This window comes from Coregonus clupeaformis, chromosome 18 (assembly GCF_020615455.1).
Source record: "Coregonus clupeaformis isolate EN_2021a chromosome 18, ASM2061545v1, whole genome shotgun sequence".
In the NCBI taxonomy this organism is placed as follows: Eukaryota; Metazoa; Chordata; class Actinopteri; order Salmoniformes; family Salmonidae; genus Coregonus; species Coregonus clupeaformis.
In genome coordinates, this window is record NC_059209.1 from 52,037,317 (window position 1) to 52,049,391 (window position 12,075).

The 12,075-nt window shown below is 42.4% G+C and overlaps 1 protein-coding gene across 1 annotated transcript; it reads left to right on the top strand.

Moving 5' to 3' along the window:
• Positions 1–28: 28 nt before the first annotated feature.
• plbd2 (phospholipase B domain containing 2) lies at positions 29–11,582 on the top strand. Its single transcript, XM_041886268.2, has 12 exons — positions 29–328; positions 2,898–2,991; positions 3,108–3,266; positions 3,442–3,542; positions 3,739–3,953; positions 4,157–4,251; positions 4,334–4,494; positions 5,526–5,621; positions 5,783–5,854; positions 6,022–6,174; positions 10,491–10,653; positions 10,798–11,582. Exons 1-12 carry the CDS (start codon positions 123–125, stop codon positions 10,966–10,968), a joined length of 1,686 nt encoding a protein of 561 aa, XP_041742202.1. The 5' UTR covers positions 29–122; the 3' UTR covers positions 10,969–11,582.
• Positions 11,583–12,075: the final 493 nt, after the last annotated feature.

The following is a 12,075-nucleotide window of genomic DNA, read 5'->3' on the forward strand; positions in this document are numbered from 1 at the left end:
GTTTTTATTTTATTTTATTGTATTTTATTTTATCAGAGAACTTAATAGATATCTACGTTAGAGGGTGGGACTTTTATTTTGAAATTCCTTCATATTTGGTCACATGAACCACATTTGTAAAGATGGCTGACAGGCGCACACACAAGTCAATAACAACAGTGAAGATGTCTATGTTTTTATGTGTTTTTTATTTATCATGGAGGTCTGTTCAGGCCGAGATTTATTCTGCAGTTCTCGATAAACATACTGGCCAGCTGTCTTTGCAGGAGGGGTTCCTAGACGACTATATAGCCTGGGCGAATTTTACCGACGACATCAAGAACTCGGGGTAAGTTCAGAGTCATCTGATGTAGTTGTATCTCTGGGCCAGGGCATTACCGAGTTCCTCTGCTAATGCGCACTAACTCCCTGGACCAGAGCTAGTCTAGCGTCATAGACTATGTAGGAATAACAATATGCGTTTCGGTAAACAGCCACAACCATTTACGCAAAATATTACCTCTGAATAAGTCTAGACAATAGCGTTGGATTGGCAATGGTTGTAGAGCAGGCTATGTTGTCCCTATTTTGGGGAATGAGAGATTTGAAAGTCTAGGTTTGAAATAAAATGTAACCAATTACTGTTCCAAATTCCCATATGAACAGAACCATTTCAAAACCACAAGGGCCTGATTTATTAACGTTGTGTAAATGTCACACTACATTTCTGCGTGCACCATTTCTGAAAAGATTGCCATGTACAAAAATACTGAGATTTATCAACTTGGCGCACGCCATACATACGCATTTTCCCGTTTTAAATCAGACTTGTCATAAAAATGCGTTTGTGAACGAGCATTAACTGCCTGAAACGCACTCCATTCACTTGTTATGCTTACAATAACCCTTTATTTGCGGTATAATTTGGTACGATTGGCATTAGGCCACGTCATGCGAAAGACGAATTATTGTTCAATATTTACTTTATCAATAGATTATTGGGGTTCTATGTCCTGCCTTGCAGCCTGGTCTCATAGACTAGACATAACATAGTAAATGTAAATCCGGTATGCAGTGTTGCCAATTTAGCGACTTTGTCACAATATTTAGCGAGAATTCAGACACCTCTAGCTACACATTTTCAAAAAAGCGACTAGCGACAAATATAGCAACTTTTTCTGGTGTTATTGGAGACTGACGTGAAAGCACGTATCATTCTTACACTTCTCAACGAGCAGCGGGTGCTGCCATGGGCCCCACCCCCTGCCCCAAAGCACTCACAGGCGGCCCAGTTCTCGCGCAGCAGTCCCTCCCAGCTGCAGTCAGAGCAGGAGATGTTCACTCCTCCGCATCCAGACTGCGGGAAGCTGCCGCTGGCTGATCCCGCCCTGGCTTACATTCAGGGCGGGATGTAAATGTAGGGTGTTTTTAACTCACTTTTTATCTCTCCCACAACGTTATTCCTCTCCTACAGCGTCCATCACAATTACATGTACATTACCAATTATGCAAATTATGTGATGACTTCATTTAGCGACTTTTAGGACAGCCAATAGCTACTTTCCTTACTGAGAAGTTGGCAACACTGCCGGTATGATGTTTGGTATGGTTCCATAAGACAGATGGTTACTTAAGGCAATAACGAAAGTAGGGTGGATGGGTGGGCGTATAACGCGAACGTCTAGCAACCCAAAGGTTGCAAGTTACTACTTTCTACCTACTTTGCAACTACTTAGCATGTTAGCTAACTCTTCCCCTAACCTGAACACTTTTAGATAAGCCTTTGGGAAATTCGCTCAGCGCTCCAGTCAAATTGGCTACGCTCCACTCAGCTCACATATTCTGGTTGGCAGGATGTTTAATCTTTAGCAGTAATTTATGCTGTATCTGGAAAAGGACTGTCAGTTTCTGAAATAAAAAAACGATGGCAAATGGTTGTGGACCTGTCAGCATAAAGTTTGAATTCAACAGTTTTTTGCATCAACATTTCCCCCAACCTAAATATGCCAGCGAATTCTGAAACATTGTAGGGCAGGCTACAAAAAAATATGCAATTACAGTAACAGTAGCTTACTAAGGCCTACTTCAATGTAAAATATAAACTATTCACCTGTTAAATTCGGCTGTATGGCCTCCCGAGTGGCACAGCGGTTTACGGCAATGCCTCGCAGTGCTTGAGGCGTCACTAAAGATCCGGGTTCGATCCCGGGCTGTGTCGCAGCCGTCCGCGACCAGGAGACCCATGAGGCGGCACACAATTGGCCCAGCGTCGTCCGGGTTAGGGGAGGGTTTGGGCGGCCGGGATGTCCTTGTCCCATCGCGCTCTAGAGACTCCTGTGGCGGGCCGGGTGCATGCTCGCTGACACGGTCGCCAGTTATAATATAATATAATATGCCATTTAGCAGACGCTTTTATCCAAAGCGACTTACAGTCATGTGTGCATACATTTTTACGTATGGGTGGTCCCGGGGATCGAACCCACTACCCTGGCGTTACAAGCGCCATGCTATAGCAATTGAGCTACAGAGGACCACAGTTGTATGGTGTTTCCTCCGACACATTGGTGCGGCTGGCTTCCGGGTTAAACGAGCAGTGTATCAAGAAGCAGTGCGGCTTGGCAGGGTCGCGTTTCGAAGGACGCATGGCTCTCGACCTTCGCCTTTCCGGAGTCCGTACGGGAGTTGCAGCGATGGGACAAGACTGTAACTACCAATTTGGATATCACGAAATTGGGGAGAAAAAGGGGTAAAAAGTTACAAAAATAAAAAACACTACAAAGAATATTGACTGTATACCGGTATTATAAACTGCACTGCCTATGATAGTCCAAAACAACCATTCAGAGTTTAACAGGTTAACTCCTGACTCAAACACATTTGATTATGATGTTGTATTTACTAAGTGTTCTCTCCCTCAGCTGGACATATCTGGAAGTGACCACTAGCGGGCGCTATAATGATAGCATCCAGGCGTATGCTGCCGGGGCCGTTGAGGCCGCAGGCACCTCCCAGGTAAGGTAGAGACAATCCACCCCTAACCTTAAAACCAAACCTTGCTGGGGAGTGGAGTCTAAATCTATAGCTGATCTATGTGTGTGTGTGTGTGTGTGTATTTGTGGTTGTCTCAGCTGATCTATAAGCACTGGATGAACACTCTTATGGGGTACTGCGGTCCGTTTACGTTCGAGTCAGGATTCTGCCAGAGACTGAAGGATTACATCACCTCCAACCTGCAGTGGGTCAGACAGCAGATAGAGGAGCATCCACACTGTCCCTACTGGCACCAGGTACTGGCTGGGTCTGGGTCAGCCAGCGTGCTAAATGATGAAGTGCCTGCTCCTTTTCTCTATGTGTCTAAAGAGTAAAGAACTCTTGTTAGAGTGGCTCATTCAGTACACATTTAGGATCTAAGAAGAACATCTTAGTAGAGAATATTTTTCATTTAGACTTTCTTTCTCTCAGGTGCGGTTGGCGTTGCTGCAGCTGAAAGGTCTGGAGGATGGCTACAATGATCAGCTGTCATTTCCCAGAGGCCCTTTTACTCTCAACCCCTTCGGCTTCCTGTAAGTGTGGTCTGTGATCTCTGTGATAGGTGGGTTAGAGTTCACCCCATCAGTGATAGTCTCTGAGTACCCATCTCAGGAGCAATGTAAATGGTTCCAATGGGGAAAACAATTTGGGTGAGCTAAATTAAGTGTTCCCAATCATGCCTTGCATCACAGCTCTGACAAAGCCATCAATTTCTCTGTGGCTATTCAGACTTTTCCAAATGGGAGGAGACCTAGAGGATCTTGAGGGGGCCCTAAACAAATCCAGCCAATCACAGACTCTGGGCTCCGGCTCCTGCTCCGCCCTCATCAAGCTGTTGCCTGGCAACAAGGATCTACTGGTGTCTCATGATACCTGGAACATCTACCAGGCCATGCTGCGCATCCTAAAGAAGTACCAATTCGCCTACCATGTCTCTCCTACAGGTAACCCTAACCCCTAAACCTCTCATCAGGATAACTTAACTCTGCCTACAGTGTCTCAACGTCCCCCCTTTCCCCCTAACATATACACTCTTCATGAAACACTCCTTGAAACTCTGCTTGTGAACACTGGGAAAGTCAAACGTGAGTTATGTGGTTCAGAGTTCTATATTTTGAGTTTGATTTCTGTGTTATTTTGTTCTCAGACAGTGATCTGATCCCTGGTGGAACCCAGGCGTTCTCTTCCTACCCAGGGTCCATCTTCTCTGGAGATGACTTCTACATCCTTAGCACTGGGCTGGTGAGAGCTGTGTGTAATATGTGTGGACATAGCATATACAGTGTGTGTAGTCTTTTTTAATTTTTAAGATGTCCCTCCTCAGGTTACCCTGGAGACCACCATCGGCAACAGTAACCCCGCCCTCTGGAAGTTTGTTCAACCAACCGGAGCAGTGATGGAGTGGCTGAGGAACATTGTAGCCAATCGGCTGGCTACAACCGGCAAGGCGTGGGCAGAGATTTTCAGCAAACACAACAGCGGAACGTAAGTCTCTGCAGACCCTCTAGTCGACATTTTCCCCTTCTTCCTGTAAATTCTCATTGACCTGTGGATGTCCACCATGTTGGTTATCTCTCCAGTCCGGTCAAAGCTGGAGCTCAGCAAACAAACTCTCGTACAGGCTTTTGAACTATCCATTTAAAGGACGCCAGGGGAGGAAGAGTGAAGGGAACTATCTTTTTAAGGAATGAAGGGAAGTAAAACTATAATAGAGTTTATAGAAACATCACATGAAATATCACGAGTGGGGGGAGGACAGAGTTAAGTCAGCTGATAAAGTAGTGTCTCTAAAGTGCTGAGTCGTCTTTTATCACACACACACACACACACACACACACACTTGAGGCAGGCCTGGGACTTATCAGGAATGCCCACTCAGGTCAAAGTCCTCTTAGATCAAAGGTTACACACTCATGTTTTGTATGATTACATTTATCTGTCTTCTGCGGCTTATTTTTTGTTTATTTCTCTAGCAGTGGAAGCTGGTGGGAGGAGCTATAGACGGGCTCATTGTAATGGCTGGAATAGAATAGAATGGAGTCGAACATGTGGTTTCCATATGTTTGATACCGTTCCATTCCAGCCGTTACAATGAGCCCGTCCTCCTTCAGCTCCTCCCACCAGCCTCCTCTGATCTCTAGCATATCTACACACAGTATGTCTGTTATCAGCCTCAGTTACTCACCACAGTGGAACCTGAAAGACTGTCTAGTGTATCATCAGTCATCGCCATGAATTACTCAGTAGCCTCAAAATAGACCCATATACCACGTAGAATGTCTACCTTTAAAATCAATAATAATATGCCATTTAGCAGACGCTTTTATCCAAAGCGACTTACAGTCATGTGTGCATACATTTTTACGTATGGGTGGTCCCGGGGATCAAACCCACTACCCTGGCGTTACAAGCGCCATGCTCTACCAATTGAGCTACAGAGGACCACGATCAATGTATTCCTTCGCTTGTAGGTATAATACGGTGTGTGTGTGTGTGTGTGTGTGTGTGTGTGTTAGGTATAATAACCAGTGGATGATAGTGGACTACAAGCATTTCACTCCAGGGATGACCGAGACTAAGGAGCAGCTATTTACTGTACTGGAGCAGATCCCGTAAGACAGGCAACGTACACACACACACACACACACACACACCACCAACATCCTCTCAACACATATACATTTTGAGAAATGTTTTGTGTGTTCTTGCTGCTGTAATGTGCTGGTTATTTATCAATAACAATAATAGATGTGTGTGTGGTTCTGTTCTGTAGTGGGCTAGTTGTTCACTCTGATAAAACCCAGGAATTGCTGCAGAAAGGCTACTGGTCTAGTTACAACATCCCGTAAGTACCAATAACAACATATAACTACCACACACTAGTAATGACTATTATTAATAAAAAGAGAAGTTGACTGTGTCGGTCTTGCAGATGTTGGAGATGGTGGTTATAATTTGTTCAGATCTAAAGTGTATATGTGTGACACTCTCGCTCTGTGTGTGTGTGTGTAGGTACTACGAGGAGGTGTTTAATGCCAGCGGCTGTAGAGAACTGGTAGAGCAGTTTGGTCCATGGTTCTCTCTGGACATGAATCCTCGAGCCCAGATCTTCAGAAGGAACCAATCACACATCACAGACATGGACTCCATGGTCCGCCTGATGAGGTACCCGCCTCCATTCAGAGGCCTCAATGCCAGATGTGTCACAGGAGGGAGATGGACAGACCTGCATTTATATACAGTCATTCACATATAAAAGGACCCATGATCACCAATATGAAGTTTGTAGGAGCATATCAAATTGGGTGTCAAATGAAAGCTGAGTCTATTTTTTATTAAGGCATACATTTGGAATAAGCAAAGGCTTTGATAACTGGTCAAACAGATGGAAAATGGGTCTTAGAAAACATCTACCAGAAAGTCTGAAAAGGTATTAGAAATACACAATGTTGAAGTAAAGACCCCTGCCAACTAGTATCAAGATTTATATGTAGTTTTGGATACATTTTTCTGCCTTCTGTAAGTTTAAGAAACATTGCCATGTGCCTTGAAATTCTGATACCAAAAACCCACATATCTTTAAGATATTTTCTAATTTCTCTCCCTCATGAGGAGGGAGGATAATGAAAGTTCACAGAAGTAACAAGTAAAGGTAGACCTACCAATTAGTTAGTGTTTTTACTGATATCAATTTTGTTTATGAATTATTAAGTGATTAAAACTTGAAATTCCGTTACCAAATCGGTAACGGAATTTCTAGAATTGAATTAGCTACAATGGAAAACATAGTAGTCACAAACCACAGTTCAGTACAGTACACAGTAGAGAACACGAGAGTTGAGTACAGCATAATGTGCTGAAGTCTACTGTACTATACTGAACTGTAATCTACTGAACTCTACTTTACTGTACTGAAATCTACAGTACTGAACTGTGCTGTGTTGTACTCTACTCTACTGAGCTCTACTGTGCTGTACTTTGATGTCCAAACTTGTGAAACGTAGACATCTATGATTGGTTCAGATTTGGTCTGGTCCAGACCAACCAAATTCTGTCTTGTTTGGGGCAGAGCTCATTAACCTCTACGGGATTGGTGTCCCGTATACGGGACGGTTGAGCTAACGTGCGCTAATGTGATTAGCATGACTGTTGTAAGTAACAGCAAACTTTCCACGACATAGCCATGTCTTATATGGGCAGAAAGCTTAAATTCTTGTTAATCTAACTGCACTGTCCAATTTACAGTAGCTATTACAGTGAAAAAATACCATGCTATTGTTTGAGGAGAGTGCACAACAACAAAAAACGTGTCACGGCAACTGGTTTGATACATTCACCTCTGAAGGTAAATAATGTAGTTACATTCAGTAATCTTGCTCAGACTTGTCATCCTAAGGGTCCCAGAGATAAAATGTAGCATAGTTTTGTTTGATAAAATCAATTTTTATATTCAAATGTAGGAACTGGGTTCTACAGTTTGAACCCCTGCTGTATCTGGCTCAACACCCACCCTGCCCGGCCATCTAGATGTGTGAAAGTTAGTGTATAAGCTAATGATCCATCATGTATGACATTCCTGGGAGTGTGTAAACTTACATTTTGTATTACCATATCATTTTTGTATGTTCTCTATAGTTATGTATGGTCCTCTGTAGCTCAATTGGTAGAGCATGGCGCTTGGAATGCCAGGGTAGTGGGTTCGATCCCCAGGACCACCCATACGTAAAAATGTATGCACACATGACTGTAAGTCGCTTTGGATAAAAGCGTCTGCTAAATGGCATATTATTTATTATTATTATGTACTTGAAAATGTATCAATTGACCAATTCGGCACATTTGGGCAGACTTGATACAAAATAGTCCAGTATTCCAATGCTTCACTGGATCAATCTGAAACTTTGCACACACACACACACTGCTGCCATCTAGTGGGCAAAATCAAAATTGTGCTTAAACTGCAATATTATATTGTGGCCTTTCTCTTACATTTACATTTTTACATTTTAGTCATTTAGCAGACGCTCTTATCCAGAGCGACTTACAGTTAGTGAATAAATTTTTTTTTTTATACTGGCCCCCCGTGGGAATCGAACCCACAACCCTGGCGTTGCAAACGCCATGCTCTACCAACTGAGCTACATCCCTGCCGGCCATTCCCTCCCCTACCCTGGACGACGCTAGGCCAATTGTGCGCCGCCCATGAGTCTCCCGGTCACGGCCGGCTGCGACAGAGCCTGGAATCGAACCAGGATCTCTAGTGGCACAGTTAGCACTGCAAAGCAGTGCCTTAGACCACTGCGCCACTTACATTTCAAAGACGATGGAACAAAAAAATTAATAGAAAACGCATGTTTTTTTGATTGTATTATCTTTTACCAGATCTAATGTGTTAAATTCTCCTACATTAATTTCACATTTCCACAAACTTCAGTGTTTCCTTTCAAATGGTATCAAGAATATGCATATCCTTGCTTCAGATCCTGAACTACAGGCAGTTAGATTTGGTTATGTCATTTTAGGCGAAAATTGAAAAAAAGGATCTGATCCTTAAGAGGTTAAAATAATAGCCAGTGTGTAGAATAATACCCAAATATGCAAAGGAGGATATTGCCTATTTATACCTTTGTGTACCTATTTAGAACGCATCACCATGAAGACAATTACATTCATATCAATTTCTGTGTAGTACAGATCAGAGACCCATGTTATAGATGACACCCCATTGTTTCTGCAGACATCGTTGAATCTTAATTCAGAACAGCTATTTAAGAGTTTTTGGAAACGTGGACACAAAAAACTGAGGGAGATTTTTTCGAAAATTCTGTACAGTTCCATTACAATGGCTTGTGAAAGTATTCACCTCCCTTGGCATTTTTCCTATTTTGTTGCCTTACAACCTGGAATTAAAATCGATTTTTGGGGGGTTTGTATAATTAGATTTACATTACATTTACATTTTAGTCATTTAGCAGACGCTCTTATCCAGAGTGACTTACAGGAGCAATTAGGGTTAAGTGCCTTGCTTAAGGGCACATCGACAGATTTTTCACCTAGTCGGCTCGGGGATTAGACACAACAACATGCCTACCACTTTGAAGATGCAAAATAATTTTTTTGGTGAAACAAACAAGAAATAAGACTAAAAAACTGAACTTGAGCGTGCATAACTATTCACCCCCCAAAGTCAGTACTTTGTAGAGCCACTTTTTGCAGCAATTACAGCTGCAAGTCTCTTGGGGGTATTTCTCTATAAGCTTGGCACATCTAGCCACTGGGAGTTTTGCCCATTCTTCAAGGCAAAACTGCTCCAGCTCCTTCAAGTTGGATGGGTTCTGCTGGTGTACAGCAATCTTTAAGTCATACCACAGATTCTCAATTGGATTGAAGTCTGGGTTTTGACTAGGCCAGTCCAAGACATTTAAATGTTTCCCCTTGAACCACTCGATTGTTGCTTTAGCAGTATGCTTAGGGTCATTGTCCTGCTAGAAGGTGAACCTCCGTCCCAGTCTCAAATCTCTGGAAGATAGAAACAGGTTGCTTGCTTATTTTTTTCTTTAAGCAATGGCATTTTTCTGGCCACTCTTCCGTAAAGCCCTGCTCTGTGGAGTGTACGGCTTAAAGTGGTCCTATGGAAAGATACTCCAATCTCCGCTGTGGAGCTTTGCAGCTCCGTCAGGGTTATCTTTGGTCTCTTTGTTGCCTCTCTGATTAATGCTCTCCTTGCCTGGTCCGTGAATGGGATGTTCAAAGTTTCTGATATTTTTCTACAACCCAACCCTGATCTGTACTTCTCCACAACTTTGTCCCTGACCTGTTTGGAGAGCTCCTTGGTCTTCATGGTGCTGCTTGCTTGGTGGTACCCCTTGCTTAGTGGTGTTGTAGACTCTGGGGCCTTTCAGAACAGGTGTATATATACTGAGATCATGTGACACTTAGATTGCACACAGGTGGACTTTATTTAACAAATTATGTGACTTCTGAAGGTAATTGGTTGCACCAGATCTTATTTAGGGACTTCATAGCAAAGAGGGTGAATACATATGCACGCACCACTTTACCGTTGTTAATTTTTTTGCATTTTTTTAAACAAGTAATTTTTTTCATTTTACTTCACCAATTTAGACTATTTTGTGTTTGTCCATTACAAGAAATCCAAATAAAAAACAATTTAAATTTCAGGTTGTAATGCAACCAAATAGGAAAAACGCCAAGGGGGATGAACGCTTTTGCAAGGCACTGTAAATGTGTTTTGTAAAATGTTCAGTGTAAATTGTTAAAAGTAGGCCTTGTGCATAGAGTTGTATGATTTGTTAAACTTTTAAGTCAATGGTTTTTGTTTGGCATACATTTTTTGTGAAAAAGCTGAGTCTCAGCGCAATTCCATTACTGTGGAATAGCCCACACCTGACCTGTATATGAGGACCCCTACCTACATTTTAGCCTATGTATAAAAATATCCCTTTGCTCTCTCTGTGTAGGTATAATAACTTTAAGGAGGACCCATTGTCCCGGTGTGAGGGCTGCGACCCGCCTGCTAATGGGGAGAACACCATCTCGGCCCGCTCCGACCTGAACCCGGCTAACGGGACGTATCCCTTTGGAGCGCTGAAGCAGAGACCACATGGAGGAACGGATATGAAGGTAAGGATGTCTTACCCCCTCTACCTTTGTCTTGCTCCTCCTCTCTCTCCTCCATCTCTCTAAGTATGAGTTAGGTGAGCTGTAATGTCATGTCTCCTATGGGTATCACTAATTGGCTGTGTGTGTACCTTTGCGTGTGTGTAGGTGACGTCTTATGGGCTGTGGCGTGAGTTTGGGTTCCTGGCAGCGAATGGACCCACGTGGGACCAGGTACCTGCTTTCCAGTGGAGTTCTTCCCCCTACTCAGACCTGATGCACATGGGACACCCCGACACCTGGGCTTTCACACCTGTACACGTCACCTGGTCTACCTAACCCGTACCCTTAAATTAACCCTACACGCACACATCCATCAGTGTCAGAAAATAAACTGAGGGGTGCTGGGTTTCATTTGAAAAGGGGAAATGATTACAAATGTAATTCAAATAAATATGCAGTACAACAGTAAGCTCAGGGTTAGCATGTGTATACTGTTTACTGCTCTGCTATTTTTAAAACCTTGAGATAAGGGAATGTGTTAACTGTTTATTTTTTATAAGGTTTTGCTCATACTGGCTGTCTCATATTGAATGTGATGTGAGATGGGATAACTCCATTTGAAATGAGACTTCCACTATTGACAATATTGAGGTAGGAAATTGTACCTCAGACGCACAAAAAATGCACTATTTGTTTTGGCAATAGATAATTATTTTTCATTTTCATTTTAAATCAGTGTTTTCAACTTGCATCCTAAAGTATTCTACCATTTGATTAATGCTGCTATGGCACGGGTTAATTCATATCAATGCTATTAAGACTGTAATCAGATCAAAATATGTATTACATTTATCATTTGACAGATGTGTAAAGGCTTGAATGTGTCCAGTTTTATCATGTTTTTAAAATTTCAACTGTCAATGTTTTGTCATTAAATGAGTTTAACTTTACTTTATAGCCATGCCATGAGTTGTTGTGTACTGTAGCTTATTCATAAATACAAAGCTGGTATACTGTCTTTTGTTGTCTGACACTATTCTATCAAATGGCACAGACTTTTTGAAGCCTACCTGAAAGCAAAAGATAAACTATTTTCTCGCCACTTCGATACGGGAGTGACTTTTTCGTAGCAAGTTAGGAGACTAAGGTTAAGGTTAGGAAAAGGGTTATAGTTAGAGTTAGCGAAAATGCTCTCCTAACCTGTTAAGAAAATCACTTCGTATAGAAGTGGCATGAAAAGCGTGTCCTGAAAGCAAAACAAGCCTGGAGGAAAAAAAAAAAAAAAAGGGGGACATACGGTCGTCACACTTTTAGATCCAATGACAATGCAGGTGGTTCTGCTTTCCATCAGAACGCTTTAACGGACTTCGATTTTTGCGGTTTTTCTGCCTTTCAATAACAATGGTCATAAACATTCCTGAATAAATTGGGTTTGAAATGTAA